Genomic DNA, 25,823 nt, shown 5'->3' on the forward strand with positions numbered 1-25,823 from the left:
CAGGGGAAAAGTCAAGCTGGCTGACACATGGAACTATTCTCTGAGAAAAGAGAAGGCAGCTTCAAAAGTGCCGAGGGAAAGCAGCTGGGAAAGCTTCAAGTTATCCATTTTTCATTTATTTGCATTTTTTAAACCAACTGCTCATTTTTACACCTGAAAATGCCTCCGAAGTGCCTTTAGAGCAGCACATTCATTGCTCTCTGCTGGCACACACTTGCCTTCCCATCCAGCTCAGTTTTCCATCAGCACTCACAGAAACATTCTCCTGGACACAGTCAAGTTATTACTTAAGCACATATGGATTATGGATGCTCTGCATGGATATTACTGCACTTTCCATTCTGTCAGGGTACCAACACAACTTCTTTCCTGCCTCTTTGGCTCTGTTTGTCCATGGCTACACATGCAGATAACCAACTCCAAGACAGCCCACACGTGCTGGAATGGCACAGGAGGAAAATGAAACTTCCAGTTCACGTTTAGCAGCATAAAGTAAGAGTACCCAAGCAATACATCCAACCCCCAAAATGCTCAGCACAAAACTCTGAAATCTCTAGTGAGAAGCCAAAGAGATGCTGCAAAAGGGCCACAACAGGCTTAAAAATAAAAACCGAAAGGAAGCGTGAAAATCATGCCAGAAAGGAAGGAAAAAAACAAACAACCAAACCCAAAACCCCAAAGTTTTAACATCAGAGCATACAAGAATGCTTGTAAGGAAGGCTTTAAACTGAGTTTCATAATTTGTTGTGATTGAAGAAAAGGCCTTATTCATGACATCACTGATCCTGCACCTAATTGTATGCACATGTTGGGCTCCAGCCTGAAGCAATGGGTTAATTCTCCAATTATTTCACAGGATTAGAACTACTTTTTTTTTTTCCCCAGGAAACGTAGTGTAATTGTGAAGCCCATCAAGATGTGCTATTTCATAATTAATTCTAAATAAAAAGTGAATTCTCTCCCTTGTCTAAATAGTTTGCTTTGGCTCAGCTAGGAGCAGCAATTAGCAGGACAGCCTCCCTGAACATTTTTGATCTGCTACAGGGTTTCCTGCTGTGGATCAGAGGAACAAACCTGATTTCACACAATCCAAGGGGTTTATGTTGGCTGGATGTGCTGTAATTAAAATGATCTTTTTTTCCCCAAGGGCTTTGTTCATCTGCTTGTGCTTTCTCACAGAGAGGCATTCATGTAGCTAATTTGGCACTTCTGTTGATTTACACTTCTGCTCTTTACCAGCTCCCTTTGTAGCATTCACTGTTTGTAGTTTGGTGCAGAAACTGGGACCTGTTGTCACTGGTGTTATAGGTCTGGTTTATTACCAGGAGTAGAGGAACGGTTCCCATGGAAACATTCCCATCTTTCATGGTATGCTTTTCCTGGGATTCTCAAGGTTGGGTAGGGTGGGCTCTGGGCCTTCCTAAATGGGAGCCTGCAGCAGTCTGTGGAGACTTCCCCTTCAGCAGGGGGAGGAAAAAACTGTATTTTCAGACTGTGTATTTCCTCTCTTATGAAGCCCAATGCCTGTGAAAACAGAGCAGCCCCACACCATTGACTGATGTTCAGGTCGATCCCACCGCTCTGACAACAAACTAGATCCTGTGTGGAAAGGCCACCTCCAAACCCAAGAGAACATTTGCCTTTCACTCTGACCTTTACACTTAAGCTGTGAGTGAAGCTGTGGTTTTACAGGGCTCAGCACATTGGCCTGAGCCAGGAGGGCCCTCCCTCTGTCACAGCAGGCACTTCCCAAGCTTCTTGGAAAAGAACTCCAAACATGCCATCAAACCCCTCCTGCTCCACAGTGGAGGTGGTCAGGCCTGGGAATGCCACTGCTCACAAGCCAACCTGAGCCCCTGGCACTGACCAAGAGTGATGAGAAAACTTAAGTCACCTGTGAAAGGATTAAACCACCTTCTCCCTCCCTCAGTGCTTGCCACGCACAGGTGAGCTCATTGCAAATTAATTGTCCCACCTAAACCAGCACAGGATTCACCTGCAGCAGCCTGGATCCTGGCAGGGCAGGAACCCATCCCCATCCCTTTGTACTCTTGCTTTCCAGAAGCTGGCAATGGGCTCCCAGTGTTATTTTTCCCTTTATTTTTTTTTTAATCTGCAGCCTCACAAATTATTTTTTTTAATCTATTTCAACCTATACACAGTAGTGGGGGGAAAAAAAATCCAAAGAAACTTCAAACTTCAGGGCCACAGCCAGTGCTTTGAAGAGATCATTATAACTAGTTTTTATTCAAGAGGAGACTAATTATCATATTCTAACAAACTTATTAAATAATTCAGTATTATTTTGGCAGGTCCTTGTGAACCAGGTGTTTAGGAAGCAGCTTCAGACAGAAACATGTGACACAGTCTCTGGGGTGCTTCCCCACAAGCCAGTAGCATGAGGAGAGCCACTAATGCTTGGCCTAGGCTGGAGCTCCCCAGAGCCTCCAGCAAAGCCCTCATATCAGTATCACAGGACTCTGTGCTTTTACTTATTTCCATCATCCCCATCAATATTTCTCAATTTTAGAATTACTCACACAAAACTGTCTGAGCTGTCACAGTTAAGAAAGATTCAAGTAAGGTTTCTGTCTCTGGTCTGTTATCTTAAGCTTCTAAAACAGTCATATTTTTATTTATGTAAGAGTATTCTAAAGTTCATTTTCCTTCACACTACCATCTCTGCTTTGCTTGACTCCTACCAATCCCACATAGTCTTGCTAAGCCTTCCCCTCCTCTGACCTTCCACACACTGAAAATCTCAACCATGCCATGCTATTTCTGGGATTAAAAAAAAAAAACCAAAACAGGAGGAGCCTGGAGCCACCAAGCAGGAGGGGAAGGAGCTGTTTCTTGAAGAAAAGAGTGAGTCCAAGCAGGACCATTCCTCCTTTGGCAGTTCCCCTTCCCCCTCACTCCCAGTACTGCACACGTCAGACCTGAGTTGCCAGTTCTGGCAAACACCTCCCAATCCTCTCCTTCATGTGCTAGAAAGTCCCACAGCCACAAATCAGCCCAGCAAACCCCTTCTTGCTACATGATGAATTAATGCAGAGCTGCTTTCAAGTCAGCTGTTCTTACCTTGGATGACCAGTTTGGTGCTGGTTTGGGGACATTCATGGCTGCTTCACCTGAGCCTGGAAAACACAAGTGTGGAGACAGACAGAGATTTTGGCATTCCCTACCCAGCAGCTGCATTTGCTGGCCCATTCTGCTCAAAATAAAAGACAGTCTCATCAAGACTTTTTTTCCACTTAAAAGTGGGGAGAAAAAAAATGGCTGAATCATTTTCTTCTGTATCAAAATGGTGAGATCAGTATAAAGAATTCACACCACCCTGGGACTTACTACAAAACCATTTGGGGAATTAAACAAACCAGTGCCCTGGCATGGCTGGTATTTGTTGGGGAGGCAACACAGAGAGCCTGGGGGGCATTTGGTGTTTGAGAGGTTTGGGTAGCACAAAGGAGCAGTGGGGCAGGCGCTGTCCCCAGGCCACAGAGGCTGTTTGGGCTAGCTCTGCTCAAAACACTACAAAGGGCACTCTGGCTTCATGCCACGTTCATAAACATGTCCATCAACTGCAGCCTTTGGGGAACAGGCTCTACTGAAACCAGTCACTTGCTGAAAACAAAGTGCCATTCTTTACCTTCTAACCCTTCAGCAAAGCAGCTTTCCTGCAGTACAGAAGGTAAAATCCACTCCATACATCCACTACACAAGAGCTATTTAAAATTCACTTGCACAATGAATTTATAGCTCATTCAGGCTCAGCTCAGATCCTGGGAAAGGCCCCATAATAACATCTTCAACCAAAGCAGAGTTCTGCTAAAAACAATTGTACAAAGGGTCCACGAGGCTTGGCATAGCTGCATTTCACTGAAAAAGGCTTAAGACAGGGGCAGGGAGCAAGACAGAGGAGCTGAAGGTCCCCCAGTACTACAGCAATTTTTATTCATTAGCACAGAGGCATTTCAGCAGGCTACAGACTCTCCCAAGAGCACTGACCCCCTTCTCCACACGCTGCCCACTTTCTCCTCTTACGAAGGTGCATTTTAAGGAGTTCCCATGGGATTTATTAGCTCAAAGATATTGATTGTACTGAGTATCTCCTTTCTCCAGAAAATTTAATGAAAGGTTTCTGCTCTGCACTAAGAGCCAGTCCTTTCACCTGGCCCACATAAACCCATCCTAGGACAGGGATGTGGTGACACATGAGGCCACCAACAGACTATAGGACACTGCCAGCCCCACCAGCAACCCTTACCTGAACAAGAAGACTCCAGGAGCTCCACATTCCTCTGTCCACACCTCAAGACTGCTCTGTGAGGAGGGCAGGAAGAAAGAAGCAGCACACCTGTCCTGGGGCTGCAAACGCAGCACAGCTGAGGACTGAACGAGTTGCACCTGGTCACAACCCCCCTTCACAATTACCCACAGCTATTCCTCGTTGAACAGAAAACAGGGAAGCAACTTCACATTGCTGGGATTTTTTAAAGACACCTGGCAAGAAAATGAAGAAAAATGCACAGTGTGCTACTAATTTCTCAACCAAGCATTTTCAGTGGCTCCTGCCTGTAAGCCCCAGCAGCTCAGAGCTTCAGTCAGTAAAGGAGAGCAAACAAAGGTGGGATTCTATAATTTATTACCATTGCTAAGATGAACACAGTACTTGATACCCCATCGTATGCATAACTGTAAAAAAATAGTTTTAATACAGTATCAAAATTTACACAAGTGTAGAGTCAAAAGACCAGTGTCCCTCGCTTGGCCCCTGCACGTCCAGAGTGCAGGCACAAGTACAGGGGTTACAGCTGTTCATACATACAGAGATAGGAATACAACAATTGAAATTGAACTCTGCAAACAATACAGGGCAGAAAACAACCTGGGAAGAGAACAGATAGCTGGCTGGGCTGGGGGTTATAGCAGAAACCACGCAGGAGGGCGATGGTTCAAAACAGAAAGCTGGATTCTGCACTTCCAACTCAAGGAGAAGCAGTGGACGGGAGTTTTCCCAAGAAAGCAACGCTGGATCAGAGGCCTTACATTGAATGGTACCAAGTGAAAATAACAACAGAAACCAACAGAATTACTGCTGCAAATGAACACACTTTTTCTGAAGACAGATAGCAGATTTACATCATACTCCTATATAACAAAAGATTGTACAGCAACAGAGCTACATTTCACTGCAAATAGCCCACGGATACAGTCCAAGCTCAGAAAAACAGAGGTTCTGACTTTGGCTCAAATCTTAGTAACCAAGAACAAACCAGAAACCCAGGAATTGTTGCATTCCTATTTTTTTAAATTCATTTTTATTAGTCTTTTTGATACTCAGCTATGGTAAAAAGTTAAGCAACAGCATTCAGTCACAAGCCTGTTGCACATTCATACATGAAACTATCATTGCTTTAAGATATACACAAAATATCTATCGTTGTAATTCAATACACACAACTAGGATCATACACAGAGATAAAAATAAACTAAGCACATCTAGGGTGCCGTCTGGTCAAATCTCAGGCAATCTGAACAAGAGCTTTCTGCCTCATACTAATGAAAGGCATGCTCTGAGGATAATAAAACCTTTTTCTCTGAAAGAACGCTACAGTGGCAAGAAAAGCTTTTTTTTATAATGCAGTGCAATCTTTTAGATCCTCGTAGGCTCTTGTTAAACAAACCAGCATGTCTCTAAATTAAACAGTAGAAATTAGCATCCTGACAATTGGAATATCATTTCCAAAATAAATTCTAATGGAAATCCTGACTTGAAACCTGTAATAACGATGCCTAAGTATTCTGTTCATTAGAGGGCCGTTCATTAAACACCTTACACCTCTTCAAAAGATGTGCATCAAAGCGAATCGAAAAGAAAGCTATCTTGACTTTCACTTAGAAAGAAATTGTGGATCACTACAAGTACTGTAGTTATGCTACACTACCGGCTGGTTAGGACTTTATGGTCTTTTAGCACCTCCAAAGGCAGGTATTCTACCAAAGCAAAAAAATCACCTGGAAATTGCCTAAGCACCATTAACGGATCCTTTACAGACTGAAGTGTGAGTTACTAAGAAGCGACTTCCTCAAACCTGCGGAGACCAAAGGCACAGTTTATCAGTGTCTCTCCAGTCTGCTGAGAAACCTCTCTTAAATCCAGTGGAAAACTCGTTCAGACCTATCAGAGATTCACTGTAACTAACCAAAATAAAACTTATTTTGCGTAACGCCTGCAGAATCCCAAATACGTTTTGGTTAGGAGAGCAATACCTCAGTGCTTCTACGGGTGGAGTGTTGCAGTGAGGGTGCAGAGCTTCATTAGCTGGGCTATTGGAACAGCAGGATTGGGGGACACTGCCACACAGCTCCCTGCCAGACCCCTGTGCAGAATGTCCTCCTTTTCCAGCAGTGTCTTGCAGTGCAGACCCCCATGGTCAGCTGGGAATTGCGGCGGACACAGGCGGTGCTTCCCCTCTCCTGGGCAGTTCAGGCTGTGCTCTTCAGAGAGAGGATGTGCTCAGGGCCTCTTACATGGGTCCTTTGTACTGATTTCCTGACAAGTGTTGTCTAATTCCAGGGCACGACCCTGCAGCATCTCCAAGTTTCCTCCACACAACCTAGAGGGAGGGATGGAAAGAGAGCTCGTTATTCCCAGCAAAGGAGCGCTGCTGTTCCTGTGGACATGCATCTGGAATGCCACAGCTCGGCTCACACACCATGCAGCACAGCTGGGACACAGGGCAGGGACACACAGCAGGAGCAGAGACTGTCACTCAAGGACACAACATTGCTTCTGAGCACAGAAAGCACATGCTGCCAGGTAAAAAAGACTAAAAACAGGGACACATGAACTGGCACGTGCATCACTGGGATACTTTACACTCCACACACAAGACTGAGGGTGTTTGCAGGTCTCAACAGAAACTCTGTCCAACAATTTCCCCAACCACATCTCTTGCAGAATGGGATTCAGAAGCACAAAGATCCATCCAGAGGTGTCTAAACGTCTCCAGTTTAAGAACCACAGAGCAGTTCTCTACTTCCAAGGGTTTACTTGTTCTCTTAAAATCAGGCAAGGCATTAGAAGTGTTTACTCCACTAGCTCTTCCTTGGGGTCAGAGGAATTGTTCCTGCACTCACTGTGCTACACTCTGCTTAACACTCATGTTACAATGCTGGAATTAAAAAGGCAGGGAAGTGATACCCCCAACATTCAGGGAAGTATTTTATATTGATTTATAGAAAGGCTGATGGAATAGGAGCACAAGAACAGTAGCTTGTGTTATGCCCCCAGGCCTCTCAGAGACCACTAGAGACAAGAATGGTGATTCCTATCAATTGTATCACAATTTCAGATTATTTTTTTGTAACTGCTACTAAATCACTCTCTAATAATCTCCAGGACAACAGCAATATGACTGTCAAGAAAGGTAAAAGCTGTTTTCCATTGTCATCATTCATTATTTGTATTTTATGTGCCTAAAGTCCAGCATCAGCCTGCATCAGCTGGCACTGAATAAAAACAAAGGAGTTGGATCCTGGGAAGCTGACATTCTGAAAAGGTAGTTCCTGTAGCTGATGAGCATAGACAGAACAAACCCAAGGTCCTACTGTGATTCTGTGCAAGAGATGGGAAAATAACCTAGTTTCTCTGAGCCTTAGCTGAAGAAAACCTGAGTGTAAGCATGAAAACCAGAAATATTTTAGACTGGAAGCAACCTGGCTACAGTGCTAAAGTACAGAGCCAAACAAAGACAAGTCTTTAAAGGGAACTGTCTTCAATTCCAGTGGTTGGGCATGAAAAATGGGGACTCAGTGACACCTCCCAAACTGGGTGTGTGTGGCACAGCTCTTTCCAACCTCTGGTTCCTGATTTTCCTAATTTAATACTAGCAAAGAGGAAGATCTCCTGGACAGCTTTTGTGAGAAGGCACACTGCACCTACCCACGACTTTCAACAATTTTTCTTCTCAATAAATATTAAGACAATATTTACCATGCAGCTAATGCTGATACAGTAATAAACCAGGGGGTGACTCTTCCTAAAGTCCCTTGTCCCAGCTGAATGAGTGACCCCTGATTGCTAGGAAGGGACAAACCCATACAAGAGAGCCCCTGTCCTCAGCCCAAGTGACAAATTTGGGTCAAAATGTCACTCAAAATAATTCCAAATTTCAGCAGAAACCTCAGCTAAAGGACAGCTGTGAGGCTCATGATGAAGCCATGGAGATTCCCTTTCAGCTTACTTCTAACACAGCAGAGTGCCAGGATGCAGGAATGCTCCTGGAATCCAGGCAGGAACCTGCACCCAACTGCAGGTGAGAGCCATTACATCTGCAGCAGCATTCCAGCCCTGTGGGACTCCATGAGCAGCAGGAAATATCCCTGAAATTCTCAGCTCCCTGAGCCTTCCTGCCCAGCTACACCTCTAATCCCAGCTGGTGTATCCCACCTTCCCTTGGCCTCCCTTCCCAAGTGAATTGCAAACAAAACTTCCCAGTAACCTGAGAAAAATCAGGAATAACACCCCTCCAGACATTCCTGTGCTTTGGAATTACCCCCATGCTCTCTAATACACCATGAAATACCTCCAAAGCTGCTGCCACATGTGGCTACATTCTCAAAAGGCACTACAAGCTTATAAATGCAAAGCAAAACCATTCCCAAAAACCTCATTGATGAGGAGGCACCAATTCCATTTGCACATCCTGAGGAGAGAATTCCCACCTCTGTGATCTTAATAAAATAGCAGCACTATCATACACCACCACAAAATTCCTACAGCATGAATTACACATCCACATTTGCACTTTGCAATATTTTGGTACCAGATTGCATTTTGGTACCAGTCAACACCACGCTTCAAAATTCTGGAGCTCAAAGTGAAACTTGTCATCGTTCCACTGTTTTCACAGGCAAAATGATGCCATGGCAAATGTTTCCTGTGAAACACCCACAGTGCATCAGGCTGCAGCTAAACACTGAGTTACAGCCTGGCAGGAACTGCAAGGAGAATGCAAAAGAAAAGAAACATTATAATTAGTTCATCACAAATCCCCTTTGCTTTTAATGTGGACTGGGTGGGTGTAAGAGAAGACAAAACCAGAAAGGAAATAACCAACTATTTAAAAAGTATAATAATATATCAATAGTCAAATCAGGCACAGATTATAAGAGTCAAAGGGAGCATTTCAGTGCCAGCAGCAGAGCTTTGAATGGCTGGGGAACAAAGGGACAAGGTGGGATACAAGTATATATTTGAGATTTACAGAAAGGAAGTGATAATGTCATATTGAGCATTTTGGAAGTGACATTACTTACATCACAAGAATTTTTATGGATTACTATTAAATATGTATAACTTACAAACTGGGGTTTTATCCATAAATTGGGAAGGAATACCACAGGCAGGAAAATACAAAAGGGCCATTGTTCAGGTGGGGAAACTGAGGCTGTCAGGCTTCATCACACTCGCCAAGTTATGAAGGATAAATTCAGGTCAGCTGAGTCACAGAGTGCTTTATCCCAGATATATTATAGACATAGATTTTTCTGATCAATACTAACCCACATGTTAACACTACAGTGTTCCTAATGAAACAGTAATTGCATTACAGAAACAGTAATTGACTTAATTTCCATATAAAATCTTCAAGGCCGTACTGTCAGCATTTAAACAAAGATTACTCTGCATCTTCAGGTGCTTCCAGGCTCAATATGGAATGTAAAATTAAACACCTCTGACTTACCCTGCACATTTTCCCAGCTGTCTCAGTGCAAAGCAAGTCTGTGGGGAGCACCACAGGCAGTTTGGTCAGATACAAGTGGCCCAGGCATGGGGACACACATGGGACAACTTCTTCTTCCAGCAGGTCATGGAAGAGCCTCAGCCAACCACCTGCAAGCCAAAGCTCTGCTCCTGTTCCCCACTTCCTCTGAGAAGGAGAGTCCAGGCAATTGTTTAAATATTTTTTTCAAAGCCAGGAAGACAACAGCAGTATTTTAACAACTCTCTCCTCTGTTTTCTAATGGGAATGTCCCTTTAAAACACATTCCTGCTCTTTAGGTTTCTTGCTCTGCTCAAGTGGTTGCACTAACAATGAGGTTTTATAACAGAGACTATTTCTTTGTTGCAGGAATTCTGGGTTGCCAAATTAGTACAGAAAAGCAGGTTCTTGGTGCTGGCTGGTTCTTCCTCCTGCACCTGATCCTGCAGAGTGTGCATTCCCCAGAAAGGAGGGACCAAAACCAGTTGTCCACCCTGGGAAACAGCAGGGTCTGCTCCCTGACTGGGGATGGGGAAGTCGTGCAGTCTGTGAGCTGACAGCTCACTCTCCATTTGGACACAACACTTCATTTATATCAATTGCTACAGTACCTCCTAGTGAACTTAAAGCTCAGCTTTCACATCATATTGAACTCAACTCTGTGTATTTCTTATCAATCCATTTCAGCAAGCAAAGCATCAGCTGTTGTTCCAATATTTCACTTACACAGACCAGCTGTTATTACAGGTTGTCAAAAGCACCTTGTTAAATGCTCTCTTCAGGGAAGAGCCTTTGCCAAGGGGGATTTTAAGAGAACTACAAAAGGCTTTTTTCCATAATGACACATGATCTCTCGACAAAATTACCCAGCATAGCTTTATTTTCTAGGCAGCAGCAGGTGAAATACATGGAAGATGCAGAGAGGACCTGGAGCACTGTGAACCAGGCACTCCTCGGGAGTTGGGAGCGTTTTCCAAGGGTGAGAACGGTGCCTTCCTGGGCAGAGTGCTGCTGGCAGGGACGTGCCAGTGAGGGCACCAGCAGAGGGGCTGGGGCACCCCCTGCTGCCTCTCCCCTCGGGATGCCAGCAGAACAGGCGAGGTGGCTGCAGGGCAGCGCTGCTGTGCCCGGGGCTGTGTTACAGGAAGGGACCTGACTGCTGTCATTTGTGCTCGTTCACTTGCAGAAACCCATTTCCTCAGGCTCCACCAAGGTGAAGCCAACGTCACCCGGCCCGAGGGGTACAATCACCCTGTGCAGGAACTCGGATGTCCAGGTAAATCAACAGCACTGCTGAGCTCAAAACCAGAGCAAATGTCTGCAGAAGCCCCTTCCAGAAAGAGGACAAACCTCCCCATCCAAGTATGTCCCTGCAACATCTGCATAGGTGGGGAATACCACCCAAATAACCAAAGGCAGGTTAGAAATGAGTGAAGCACAGGAGAGAAGAGGTGCCCAAAGCCCCAGACAACCACGACTGAGCCAGCACTGGGAGAGAGGAATACACAGTCCTCACTCTGCTCAGCTCTCCCTCAGTTTAATTTCCTTTCAGATGAACACAGACACCACTGGTGCCTTTGCTGCAGTGGGACAGTAAACTCAGCCACTTGTGTCATGCCATCCCACAAACCTTGGACATCTTTAACACTTTCTAAGTTTCTTTAATTGCAACAGTTATACTGCTGACAGAAGGGAGAACTTGAAACTTTATCCCTCTGATTACTTGTATCAACTGCTGTGTATCAATGCCACACACGCCTTTGCAATCCAGCCCTGACTTCAGGGTAAAACACATCTGTTCCCAAGGGAGTTTCAACGCTGACCTTGGGATCGTGGTCTTTGCTATTTTTATCACAAATATACTGTGTGCCTTGGCTTTATCTCTGCATTAAAGTCTTTCTCCCTGCACAGGTTACAGGAATCCCCTGTATTCCACTGGAGCACAAACATGAAACAATGAAAGACTGTCTTATTCAGCAAAGCACCACTTCCAGCCTCAAAGAAAAACTACAAATGTAACATGGAGAGCAGCTACAGCTGGAATCAACATGGCTGAGAGGGCTGGACCCTGCCCAGGAAACACACAGTCCACAGATGCAATGAGTGACAAACAAAAACAACCCCACTCATGACAGTAACATCCCGGTGGTGCCCACGGGGATGTTGCCAGGACAATACACACGTGTTGAGGGACAGACAGGACGTTTTGCATGGACTGTACCAGAGGAGCAGCGTTACCTTCAGAGCATTTACCACTGAGTCAGACTGCTGAGAGGCTGAGCCATGTCCAGTGACGTTGGCTGGCTCGTTTGCAGAGCAGTGACTCCCCTCCGCCCCTCCTGGCATCCTAATGGCATCCTTCGCAAAAAATTAAACACTCTTTAATACACAAAAGGCTTGGTCACTGATTACAACAGATGTCAGTCATTTATTGCTCTTTTGCAAAAGGCTGAGAAGTGCTGAAGGTGTGTGTTACTCCAAAGCCCCCCTCTTTCCGTGCCACAGTAACCAAGGGCCATTGAGGCAGCGTGGGTGGCACTGCTCGGTGTCACCCAAAAGCTGTGGCCCTGGAAAATCAGAACATAGTAACAGAATTTCTTATGTGTGTACATCGCCTCACAGAAGTGCTACAAAGTTTTGAGAGATAATTTCAACCTCAGTGTAAGGTTTTTAGAAGGTCTAATTTTATCTCTGTGATTCTGGAGGTTGTTCCCCCAACAGAACTCGTATTTTGGAACGTTGCTGAGGGGTTTGCAACATGAGCTGACCAGGGAAGGAGTCAGGAGCTCCAGGCTGCCAGCTCCTTCCTTCCCTGCCTCCAGCTCCTCCAGGCAAGGCCCCCTTGGCCTGAGAGATGTCAACTTGTCCCCAGCAGTGACAACCTTGGAGGCTTTTTCCTCCCAGTGGACACCTGGAAGGGCTCTTCAGGACACTGCTAAAAAAAATGCAAGCTGCCTAAGCTCTTGCAGCCCAGTCAGCTCCAACTTTGCAGGATGTAAAGCATCTCCTGGAGAGAGGTAACCTGAGCAAGCAGGCAGCTCTGGAGGAGTGCTAAAAATACCCCTGCTGCATCCGTGGGCAGCAGTGGGAGCGCTGCAGCCGCAGGGCCCGCCCCAGCCCCGCTCCCGAGCTGCTCCCAGCCCGCCCTGCTCCTCCCTTTCATTCCTCACACAGAACTTTGGGGTAAAAAAAAAAAACAAAAACAGAAATACAAAGAAGCAAAACGTTTCAAAGACCGAGGGATGGAAATTTTCTCCCTTAAAAGAGTAACAAACACCATAGGAAACATTAAGAAATAATGTAGCAGTAATTCCTGCTGGAGTGTGTGGGAAATGCGTTTCTGAAGGGAAAATAATGACAGTGGAAAGAGCCTGTGATGAGGATCAGTGCCCCCTGTGCAGCCATTTGCCCTGCTGAGCAAGCACAGAGCACAGGGCAGAGCTTTTGGGGGGGTCTGTCTCTACTCTAAACAGTAGGAAAAGATGAAGGTGGGTGTGGGAGCAAAAGGGCACAGAGCAAAGACACGAGGCTGAACTTCACAGATCCAGTCTGCCTGAAAATCCATTGGAAAGTAACCCAGTCCTAAGCAAGTTCCTAATGCTCTTGGGATATGCTAAGGTCACTGTAAGCAACAGTGCAGGCTCAGAGCAGTACCAAGGGGCAGAGAGAACCCTCCCAGCCACCCAACACATCAACTCCACCCCCACAGTCATCTGGACTGGACCTTACATATTTTCTAAAAAACCTTAAAAAAATTAAATATCCTTAAAAACCACTAACCCCTAGAATGCTGCATATGCTAAAGCCACAGAAAAGGTACATTAAGCCTGAATCTGAAACCTCATTTCATAGACAAACTTGTCCTCCTGCCAAGCACAGGATCCATGTCATCCATTAGAGTGGGCACTAAGGGAGCTGAGAACCAGGCTGACAGCAGCAGCACACACTCAGGGCTGTGCAGGGCAGCATCCTGCAACCCTCCATGGAGGGGTTTTAGGACTTACTTTGCTTTGGGAAGGATTCATAGATCTGTTAGAGACTGGCCAGACTTAATGCTGTACTTGGAGAAAGGAAATGAAAGTGGAAGGAAAAGGGGTAATAAAGCAGATCGTAACAAGTCTGTGTTAGGATAAATTCAGTCTGTCAGCTTTGGGGCTTTTACCAGTAAAAGTATTCTGTTTCTTTACAGACTCCAGAGGCAGCAAAGATTTTGGCCAGTTTTGAATGAAAATAGAAATATTGCCATTAAAATGCAGAGAAAATGAGTACAGAACCCAAAGCTCCTGCAAGTGGTGCTGCTCTCAGAGTTCAAGGCTTCCTCCAGGCAGTTGTGTTCCACAACCTCTTCCCTGCCATATGCAGCACATTTTTGTCTCCTTTCATGAGAGAGAGAAACTTGTGAACACAATGCTTCAAGCAACCAGCACATATTGGTAGGAGGCTGAAAATTACTATTTCCCCTGTGGACATCTTCTCCTTCCTCCCTCTGTCCTTGATAAGAGACATGAGTTTTCTTTAAGAAGTAAGGCAGATTTTGCAGCCCTGAAGGTCCTTCCCCAGCTCAGGGATTTCTCATGTCAGGTGAGGCCACTCCACTGAGGCAGTAAAGCTTCTGCCTCCATTGGAGGAAGCTTTTTCCAGGGGTGATGGGGATGCCCAGCCTGAGCATGGCCCCTGTGAGCTGGAGCACTCCAGCACTGCTGTCAGGAGTTCCTGAAGCAGGGAAGCCAAGCAGGAGGAAAAGGCACTTGGCCAAAGCATGGGGCCTTGGGGGACAAGGAACTGAGGTCTGCAGAGCCTCTGGCACAGCTGCTGCCTCCCAGGGGGAGCATGGACACGTCTCACCTTCCACCAAAACCTGCCCTTGGTGTCCTTGCACTGAGGCCTGTCACTGCCCAGCCCTGAGTACAACTGGATCCTGAGCAGGACCTCGAGGATGGGAAGAGAAATCTGCTCCCTTCCTCCTCCTCCTCCTCCTCCCTAGCTGCACACAGCACCTGCACTGAGCCACTGGAAGCATAATCCCTGTGACAGATCTTTCCAGTAACAAACTGTGAAAGTGGATCCAAATCAGACAGGAGGGATGAAGTCATAGCTCTGAAGAGCTGAAAACTCTATAAACTTTAAAATCTGGAGTAACTGTGAACAAACAGTGCTGTACAACATCAGCACCTGAGAAATAATTGACTTTTTTGCTCATTCCACACAAGCAGCCCTGCTGGTCCTGGCCAGCCCCTGTGCCCAAGCACAGCAGTGTGCACATGGCCCCTTCTGAGCCCACAGGGATCTGTATGCAGGTCATCCCACTGCAGAGAGCAGGTAAAGCCCACACTACCTCCTGTGCATGGCTTCCCACAAGGATCAGGATCCCTGAATGCACAGATCCATTTGCTGTTAGAAGAAAATCTACAAAACATTCAATGCCAAAACGTGACTCTAGTGAATTGAAAGAGCAGGAAATCTGACTCAGCCCTGTAATATCACCTAACAAAAGGCCCAGATGAATGGAAATTTAGCATTTCACTCACACTAACTGCAAAATGTTACTACTCAGGCCATTTTCCACAAACCCTGCACTGTACCCTGGTCAGGGTCAGAATAAAGACCCCAATGTAAAACAGGATATTTTGTGATGGAGAGAATTAATCATGAGCTTTTCTACTTAAGTCAGTAGAAAGCTTCATTTTTTCAGTCTGTATTATTGAAAAGGACAGTCATGAATGAAAGCCACTGTAGTGCCCAGCCCAGTGTCCAGCTCAGTCCATGTGCCAGCCCCTCCAGAGGGGCCTGGCACGCAGGGAGAGGCAGGAAGGGAACAGGAGTCCATGGCTGCCCCCAGGACACTCACAGTCACCTCATCAAAGCTTCCAAGAGAGCAGGAGTTTCCTGCCTGCTGGGCACTGCTCTGTTCACTTACCATCCAAGCCCTACCTCATTGTGCAGCAGCTTCTTCTCCCAGAGGCAAGTGGTTTACTGGGAACAGATCCTTCCTGCTGGGTAGCTGCCACACCAGTTCAATCACTACCTGATTTTCAAAGCTTTTTTCCTGATTTCCTCAGCCCTCAATTTCCCTGTACAGCTCAAAGCAAACACAGACTGTGTTGTCAGCTTGTTTCAAACAGGCAGGAGAAAGGAAAAGCAGAAAGCAATAACTGCAGCATGTTGCTCTGCTGGATTAATAACACACTCAAGAAAACAGTGACATTTTTTTAGGGAACATTCCTGTCAATTAAAATACGTAATCTTCAAACACTGCACTTTTTCACCTGTCCTCAAAGACCTCAGCAGGAACCTGCTGCCAAAATCCCCACACTCTCACAGTGGGTTGGAGGCACACTCAGATTTTTGAGTGGCCAAAACGATTGCTGGCTTCACCCCCTCAGAAACAGCCATCTCCAGCAGGCCCTTCAGAAACCTGTTTTGATAATGAGCAGGCAAGAGAAAAATGTTCTGGGCTGTGGCAGTTCCAAATCTTGGAGGCCACACATGTAAAATCTAGAAGATTCTGTAGAGTCTACTAGAAAATCCTGAGGACAAAGTAATTCCAGACTTTTAGAGTTACAACTGGAAAAAAGCACTATCTGTCCTCTGAGGGCTGCAGAGGACACCTGTCTTTCTTGAATTTGTGTCTTGGTAGCTTGAAGCTCATGAGCTCTTGTCTTCCAGCCCTCCTTTGTCAAGCACAATGGACACCCCGAGATAAAGGCTCTGCCCAGAGCCTCAGCACTGGGAACTGCAGCCTTTATTAATGGCCTAATAATTTACACTGGGGATGGGGGCACATGAAGGAACTGGGTGGGTGGATGCTCTTGATTCACTTTCTTTCAGCAAATATTTGATGACATGATTAGGAAACATCAGTTTGTTCAATGGCTTTTAATTACATTTTGGTTGAAGGATTCCCTATTCTACATGCTAAGGAAGGCAGGAGACAAACACTATGGGACTGTGACTGACACAGATTTTAGGAAAAAACTACTAGCCAAACAATTCCCATCTTCTAACTGGATTTATAATTACACAATATCATGGAAAGGGAAAATAAAAACCACAGACCTCAGCAAAAAGTTTTGGAAAGATTTGTAAATGGGTCGAAATAAACGTGATAATCTAATGGAAGGGGGAAGAAAGAAGGAAATGGAAATATTGAGAGAGCTTAAAAATAAATAATGTGTGCCTAAGAGTCACATCTGCCATTTCCCAGTTTAACAGACCAGGACCAGAATGGACTAAAAAGGATGCAAACCCCCCAAAAAAGGGCCTGAAGCAACAGTGCAAGTACAAGAAATTCAGCAAAAAGAGATGGAAAAGGACCAGAAGCCTTGGAAAGGCAAGAATGAGGAAACAGAGGCAGCAGAGCCCAGGTGAGAGGGAGCAGAAGGGCTCCAGTTCAGCCCAGCACCAGAACTGGCTCCTGCTCCTGTGCTGTGGGAACCAGGAGCTCACTCCCTGCATCCCAGCTACAGCCCCACTGGCACCTTGTCTGCAGCATCCTGGCAATGCTTTCCCTCCCCTTCACTGAAAGGGAAAGCTGAATCACAAGGACAAAGAGCTGGAAGGGGAAAAGTCTCCTCCTCCTGCCGTGAAACAAATAAGAAGTGAAGCAATTTAAATTGGGTGACTTGCCAAGTTTGTCTTTTGCAAATGCATTCACTGTCAGTGTATGACAGATGTCCACATTCCCAGAGCATTTCAGCTGAGCTGATCAGCCCTGAAATACCATCCCCACAAAAACTCAGGGATATCTTCAGCTAATTGATGTGTGGATGCCAGATCCTGCTCTGGCTTCCCCCAGCATAGGGCTCAGGGAGCAGTCATGCACCACAGCAAGGCTGGGAGGAACTCCTCTTTCCAGGCCTCTGAAGTTACTCACTGACACAGCAGGGCTGTCACAGCCCAGGGAGATGCAGCTGGGATCCAAACCCAATCTTTGATCCCTACATGTTTTATTAATTATCTCTGAGCATCTCCATTGCAGCAGCATAGGTGTTATGTCCTGGTGGAGTGGACTGGTGTGACAAGATTTGAGTGGCAGGGGAAGATTTAGGGTTTTAGTAATGGGGAGGCTTTAGGGATGGCTTCCCAGTTCCAGCCCTGCAGCTCAGTGAACGTGAGATCCATATTTAAGGAGGAAAAAATGCCCTGTTCACCCTGCACTGCTGATGGGGAGATAGAGAAAATCAGGAGTAAAGCTGAGCCAGGAAAGAGGGGAGGGGTGAGGGGAAGGTGTTTTAAGATTTAGTTTCTATTTCTCATTATCCTGCTCTGATTAGAGTGGTAATGAATTAAACTAATTTCTCCAGGCCAAGCCTGTTCTGCCCATGACAGTAACAGGGGAGTGACCTGTCCCTGTCCTTATCTCAACCCATGAGCCTTCTGCTGTGTTTTCTCCCCCTGACCAGCTGAGGAAGGGAGTGATGGAGCAGCTTTGCTGGGCACCTGGCCTCCAGCCAGGGTCAACACGCTGTAGGTGGTTAGAGCACTGCTGATGCTGCATTTTCCCTTTGCAGTGGCAGCTGCACAGCCTGATCCCAGTGCTGCTCCTGCCTCAGCCCCACGGGGAACTGCTCTGGTTTGAACTCCATCCAACAAAGCAGAAATGTTCTTGCTCAAGCCCTGCAGCCCCCAGGCCCTGCTGGCACACAGCCCTGCCCACAGGAGTGTTTGAGGAGCACCAGTGCAAGCTGCTCACCCCTCGGCCTGGCCACAGCTAGCACAGTCTGGCATTCCCAATAGAAGACCCAGCTGCCATAAATCTTGGGAAGTATCTGCTTTCTTGCTCAAAAGTCCTGTTTGTGGCCAGAAACTGAAGGGATCTGGATCATATCTTGTTGTTGGAGAGAAGGAAAACAGAACAACAGCAGCAAAAGAACAGCTCTCACCAAACCTGCAACCTACAACTCTTTGTGACTCTGAAAGCCCCTCCGATGCTCTGAGTCCCCTTCTCAACAACTGTGCAGCACTGCAAGAGACATTAACAGGCTTAAGTGAATATTCCCATTTTTATACCTTTCCTATTACCTGACCAAACTAAAATATTGACTCAGTGGTGGTAGTGCAATTCCCCTGACAAAGCAGCCCTTTGGTACAGCAGAGTGAGCTGAAACTCAGGTTCCATTTGAACAGTGGTGGCAGCACTTAAAACCATTTGCTTTGGAAATGCCCTTGCCACTAAATATTAATAAAACCTTTACATTAGAGGTCTGTGGGGTTTTGAAAAGAAAACTAATACATATGGAGGGAGACAAGCAAAGCAAAAGAAATTGGAAAAGAACCACATCTAAGTGACAGAGGAACAGAATGATTTGTCTGGAGAGGTGTCGACAAATGTGTCAGTTCATTTCCATGAGTGGCACATAAGCAGAAAAGGGGGAGAACAAAGGATATTGAAAGCAGAGAGGAAAAAGAAGAAAAGTGTGGCAGGAGGAGAGAATGAAGCCTGAGACAAGGCCAGGGCTCTTCAGCAGAGACAGCAGAGGTGTCACACTCACGGCTGTGAGTTCTCACCTCTCTCCTAAGTGCAATCCTGCAATTCCCAAACCCTCCCAGTGCTTCAACACCCCTCAGAGAGGGACTGTCCAAAAAACAAAAGGCATCTCTCATGGAGGCAGTCCTGAAACTTTAAGGCAGGACACTGTAACTGAGTTAGGGCTGCGCCAAAATCCTTCATCAGTTGCGGAGCTTGTTGTAGATTTTCAGTTTATTTGTCAAAAGCACTTGGCTTGGCTTCATGCCCAACAAACTCCCATTCCTCCCATTAAATGGAATCAAACCAGTGCCAGGAGTTTATGCATTTCCATCCTGCATCCTTGTCTTTGTGACAGGGCCTGATGACACTGAGGTGAGCACGTTCTAGGTGGGACCCACAGGAATAACAAACCCCAAAACAAACTCAGGCAAGTGTAACACCGAGGTGATGAGAGCAAAGTTAGAACAAGCTCGGTGTCTACACTTCCTTCCTTTCCCCAACGCCATGACTTCAGCCAGGAGGAAGAGTGAAATATGCCAGGAAATGTGAACTCTTGCCACTCATTAAGTCTTACAATGAAGTACCCAGAGATATGAGGAGATTTTTCAGAACTCTACCACAGATCCTTGTGCCAACAAAACCACACATAAGACAAACTGACCTGGCTATTTGAAAACAAAAAGGAGTTTCCAGGCTTGCTTGCCTCACTCCTCCCTTTTAAAGCCCTACCCTCAGCATATTTTGTTTCAAAGGTTTTTGAAACAGCTACAGGCTTAGGTGCCAGGCTGTTTTTACAGGGACAGGATTTTCTGGTTTGGCACCCCAGTTAAGGTATTTTCACTGAACCCAATGCACACAGGGTGGGTGTTCCAGGCTTTGGTCAGATTTGGGAATGCTTTTTGTGGGTTCTGCCTCAGCACCTCAAACCCAGACAAATCAAACATTAAACACACAGACACTAATAAAGATTTGGCTCATGGAGAATGTAGTGCACAATTTATCTCCCAGTGTTCTTCCAGACCCAAGACAAACCACACAGTATTTTTGGGTGGGTTTGTTAACATCTGCTCTGAAAACCATTCTTGAAAAGAAAATAATATTCATTATCACTGAGGATCAACCTTTGTCTTTCCTACTGAAAACTGTTAACATGTTAATGAGCAAACATTTCTTGCTGTCCTTCTTTTCCAGATCCAAAAATTAGGGTAGAGAGAAGCCAAGTGCCCAAGGTCACCAAGCAAAGAGCTGTAGAGGCCCTTCCAACTGTCACATGAAAGTGAGGGGAAAATCCACCACACTTTACCTAAAATCTGCCTTAGGAAAAGCCAGTGGATTTTACTTCTTACTACATCACTGTTACCTTGGATTTTACAGTCAGACAACGGCACTAAGTCCAACAAAATGCACTTTTCTTCGTCAGACCAAAGACCAGTGTTCAATTTTAAAAAAATCCAACTTTTCTTTTCCAGTGGGCAACTTCATTTGAAGACCTGATGGATTTTTCTAAGGATTATTTAATGAAATATAATAGAAACACATTCTAGTAAGTATGTGCATATATGAAGATTACAAGTGTCTTTGATTCATTTGTACCAGACTTTTAAATTTTTCATTCTTAGAAACATGTTAGGAAAACCTTTAAGATCATATTTGCTTATTTATTCAATTGCATTTCAGCCTTGCATTAATGTAGCTAATATAGTCATTCAAGTGTTAAAAATAATATAACCCAATTATTACTTATAATGTTTGTATTTCAGAGCAAAATATTTTGGTTAACTATAAAAAGTAGAAGATATTTTAACAAGAACGTCTTGGAATAAAATCAGAATGCAAAGGGTCAGTTCACTGTGATTCCCAACCCATCAATCAATTAATTAATTAATTAGAAGTAGCGGTTTCCAGGAAATTTTTCTTAACAAAGTATCAAAGCCTGCAAAGGAAAAATAATTAAGGAAAGCATTGTCAGAGCCTTAAATGGAACCCCTAGTGGAACACAGCAGGATGAGCAAACAGATGTGAGAGCCTTTGGGTGTGTGAGTGTTGGAAGGCAGGAAGGAGCAGGGCTCTGGTCCCTCTGCAGCCCGGCACTCCCGCGGGGCTGGCACCCACCTGGGGCAGCATGCGATTTTCCTCCTCCAGCTGTCTTACTCTGGCCTCCAGCTGCCTAACATAGGACAAGGTTGATTCTAAAAAATCAAACAGAAAAAAACTCGTATTATCCACAGAGATCTGCTCGTGTTCACCAGTGCCAGAGCCTGCGCCACATTCTCACTTGTACTCACAGCAGACTGCCTCTCTCAAATATCCATGGAACATCCCACTCTGCTCCTCCCAGGGCAGAGCACACACCACTGACCCTGGAACTGATCAACTCCTTGTTGCTTGTGATTCTGCACCTTAAGGTGGTCCCTACTCAGACCCAAGGTGTAGCCACATTTCTCTTCACAGAGAAAAGCAAGGCACAACTTCCCAAGGCTATTTCTAGGATTCACACTCTCTGAACCTCAGAGAAAGAAAAAACAATTCTTATCTCAACTGCTGCTCCTCTTGCTGTTCACGAGTGGAATGCATTTGGAAGATTGTTTACCTGAAGGGAACTGGTAACTGGATTCTGGTGTGTTTTGATTCATTGACCAATTGAATCCATGCGTGTGTTGGGACTGTCAGCTGACAGTCACCAGATTCTGGGCAGTTGAGTTGAGTGCTTGGCAGATTCAGTGTAATTGTTGTGATGTAATATAGAATAATGAAGTAATTCATTAGCATTCTGATAAGATGGAGTCCTCCTCGTCATTTTCTTGCCTTCATCGGGGTTACTCTGCTTTTGCTCTACCAAGGAATTTCACAGAAAGACAACACAGGCTTGAGTCTTCCAACCCATCCCCACCTGGCAATGCTCCACATGGATCATGCATTATCCCACCAGGTCAGCACTGAGGAGCCCAGGGAGAGCAGATGGTGCTGTGCAGGCAGCCAGGTCAGAGGCACCCCTCACACCCTCCCAGGGCTCTGGAGCACACACACACACAGCCTCCCCAGGCAGCACAGCAGCTCCTGGGCTCCACCCAGCTCCTGCCAGGCTGTGCTGCCACAGCTGGGGCCGGGCTGGAAGCAGCTGTGTGTCCCCAGGGCCTGGGAGGTCCCCAGCTGGTTGACAGCAGGAGCAGCCAGGGCACAGAGCAGCTCACAGCGTGTCCTCCTCTCCCCCACACAGCAGGGACACACTCCCACTGCCCTGCTCTGCCCTCAGGACTGCCCAGAGAGCAAACCCTGCTTGCTCTGCTCACCAGTCACTCACTGACCTCCACAAGGGCAACCTTTGGTGCATTGTGAAGAACACGAGTGACTCCCAGTCTGCTCCCAAGAACTTCACATAAGGAGAGGAGATCCCTGATCTGGCACTAAAAGCACCCACGAGCTTTACCATCAGACATTTCTTGGGTCACTTAGAAGTGCTGCTCTCAAAGTCCTGGATAAGAGAGAGACATGCCTAGGAATGCAGCATTCAAGTGTAAGAAAAAAGGTGCAGAAAAACTGCTGTGATTCTTGCAGCTCTTTGTATGTAGCTGGAATTCTGCATGTACTCATTCCTGCCTCAGTGAGTCACTCAACTTCCTCTGAGATGTCAATTCCCATCACACATTTGTACTCACACTGCCATGTAATTAGCAAAATTGATGATTGATGGTATGGAATCCATGGGTATTGGGGCAGTGCTGATGGCTGATACAGCCCTTCAGAGCTGCATTGACAGCACAGCTGTTCACTGGTTTACATTGACAGATGAATTTGGGCATAAATTTCCTCTGATAGCTCAACACTGCTGCAGCATGCCCGTAAAATAAGGGAAATAAGGTGTCACTTACTGCTCTTACAAGACTGCAATAGGCTAAAATATGCATGGGAATTTACACAACATGAAGACAACAAAAAGTAATTTGTCAAAGATGATTAATGCCCAGCCAGGCAGTGGATTAAAAATAGCCTTGTACAATAAAAGAGGAAGAGGTAATCTGAGGTTCTGCAGGCTCTGCTGCCTGAGGATTTTCATAGTTAGTGATGGGTGCATCTCTGGAGAGCTGCTGAGCCCGGCTCAGATGAGCACTTAGGAGATGAACAGCTCATTCAATTAACTGCCAACGACAGGGACCCTCCCACCAAATCAGCTCCTTCCCAGCACAGGCACTCCTGGGAAGAGCTGCAGGAGCTCCCTCATGTCACATTAGCACAGGCAACAGCCCCCAGCACATCCCAACCCTTCCCTCTGCTGTTTTCTATGTGAGATGGCTCCTGAGCACTCATCTTGCCAGAGGGGCTGGACCAGGAGCTCCCTCTGGCACTGGCCAGCCCTAAATTCCTTGGTTACAGGTTCACTGCTGTGTCAGTGTGGGTTTGGACTTTGTGCTCGAGTCCAACCTCCCAGCTGTGCCCACCAGTTCCCTCCATGTGATCTCCCCTCTGGATTCTCATCAGCTCCAGGCCTTCTGTGATTCCTGGCTGAGCATTCCTTATCTCCTCAGATAACACACATCTCTTGGCAACATCTGCCTCTTATTAGTTTTATTCCTTCACTTGTCTGTTGGGAGCCCAGAGATCCCTGCTGCTGCAAATCACAGAACTCTGCCTCAGTTCTCAACTTCCCAATGCCAGCTGAGGATTTGGTCTGGAATCTCTGTGCCTCTTAACCCTCCTGAAGTGTGAAACAGTTATTTCAATCTCTTTTGTAATCTGATTAAAAGGGAAAATTAGGTCATCTACCAAAGGCTTGAGCAAGCAAATCCTAATGTATGTCTTGACACACAGACTAGACACATATATATTTCAGGATCTGTTAATATATTTATGCTGGGATGTTATGAGCTTAGAGGAAAAATGAGCAGAAAAGTCAGCCAAGGACATAGCAGACAGAGAAACTGAAAACACATGAAGGGAAACACTGTCCACACACTCTAAAAAAACCCAACCAAACAAAAGTTGCACTCAAAAGACCTGTATGATCCATCTCTCCTGCTCTGGAACAGCCTGTGCAAACAGGACACTCACTGGCTCTGTCATTACTGCCAGATTCGACCCCTGTGGGCCCCTTGGTTACAAGATTTCCACTCCTTCCCCTCTCCCTTTGGGAGGCATTGCTAAGGGTGTAACAATTTGGAAAATTGTTATTCTCAGGAATGGACTACCACCAAATGAGCTTCCCTCCTTGAGCTTCCTGTGCTCTTAACATCACTGACAACATGATCAAGGTGGTGCTTCATTCCAGGGCTGAAATAAAACTATTTCTGAACTATTAGAGACACAGAAATATCTTGCTCTTAGGGAAAAGCAGTGACAATTCACCCTCTCTCCACATCTGTCACTCTAACATGTTGTAAGAGAACATCAATATTTACATAGCTGATCTCTTTTTCTTTTGACATCCACACTCTTGAAGCAAGATGATATTTTGGGGTTATGTCAGACTTTATCAGACACTTACATTGCTGCCAAAGGCATATTTGTGCATTGGATTTATCCATTTTTATATGACTGTGCCTGCTCTAAGTCTAGCAAGAAATTCATAATATTCTTTAATCCAGATTATCCTCTGCTGTTTTAGAATGGGTGAGGATGTCATTTAAATTCTGATATTTTCCTTTTTCTTTCTGGGTTTGTTTTGGTTCCTGGTTTTTGGGTTTGTTGTTTTTGGTTTTTTTTTTTGGAGGCTTACAACTCACAGGCAGCTGTGGGACTGCACTGGAGATCATCTTAAAGTCTGAGATCTTCTACACACTTATTAGATCCCTGGAAAAGGGTTGAGAACCCCACAGAAGGCAAAAAACCCAGAGGGTTCAACCAACTTTTCTGCTTGCACATAGGAGCTGGAGTAACAAGCTGAGTATGGCAGGTGGAAGGGATTTTATCTAACAGAGGAGTACTGGAGGGAAAGACAGAAAGGGAGAGCCAAGAGCTGGACAGAAGGCTGCTCTGAGGCAGTCCTCACATCCTCATGGCCAGAAAATGGACAATCATGATTTGGTGATAATGCAGAATTCACCTGGATTCTGTCACCAGCAGCACTTCCTGCTTTGGTACTCATTTCCTAAAGGAGATCTCCAGAACCCTTGGGAGCCACATCCCAAGGCACATTTTTAAAGACTGAGGGTATAAATGAGGGAAATTGCCAACAATTCACCAGGGCAAAGGATTCAGCACGTTGAGTGTAAGGATACTTTGATGTGTGGCAACAAGAGTTTGGTTGAGGTACATCCAACTTCAACAAACTCCATTTGTTATGCTGCTCTTCCAGAATCACAGAATTAAGTAGGTTGGAAAATACCTTTGAGATTCCTGCACTGTGTTGGCAGGAATTTAATAATTGCACACCAAATCAGAATTTGGTTATTCAAATCCACACCCAGCACACTGCAGTGACAACTAAATAATTTTTCAGTAAATGGGAAATGAAAACCAAGGTTGTGCAAGGGGTACTCTAAACCCTCCTGTAACTGCCTGGCAGCTCCACACATTTAGGAAAGGGTTTCTCTGCTAACTAGGGAGCAGATTCAATGACATGCAAACCATCTCCCTGTCCTAGAATTCCT

At 45.6% G+C, this 25,823-nt stretch overlaps 1 protein-coding gene across 3 annotated transcripts in view; it reads right to left on the reverse strand.

Annotated features, from left to right (window-relative positions):
- Positions 1-4,628: 4,628 nt before the first annotated feature.
- Positions 4,629-25,823, reverse strand: part of CCDC85A (coiled-coil domain containing 85A) — a 67,027-nt gene continuing 45,832 nt past the window's right edge. Inside the window, exons 3-5 of one of the 3 annotated variants that reach the window (XM_009093714.4) lie at positions 21,352-21,428; positions 12,009-12,128; positions 4,629-6,620 (exon numbers count right to left, since the gene is read on the reverse strand). In XM_009093714.4, the coding sequence (XP_009091962.1) occupies positions 6,531-6,620; positions 12,009-12,128; positions 21,352-21,428 (287 nt within the window). In that variant the 3' untranslated portion in view covers positions 4,629-6,530. The remainder of the gene's footprint in view (positions 6,621-12,008; positions 12,129-21,351; positions 21,429-25,823) is intronic. The other 2 variants (XM_018918088.3, XM_018918089.3) reach the window with 2 other exon arrangements.

This window comes from Serinus canaria, chromosome 3, assembly GCF_022539315.1.
Source record: "Serinus canaria isolate serCan28SL12 chromosome 3, serCan2020, whole genome shotgun sequence".
Taxonomy (NCBI): Eukaryota; Metazoa; Chordata; class Aves; order Passeriformes; family Fringillidae; genus Serinus; species Serinus canaria.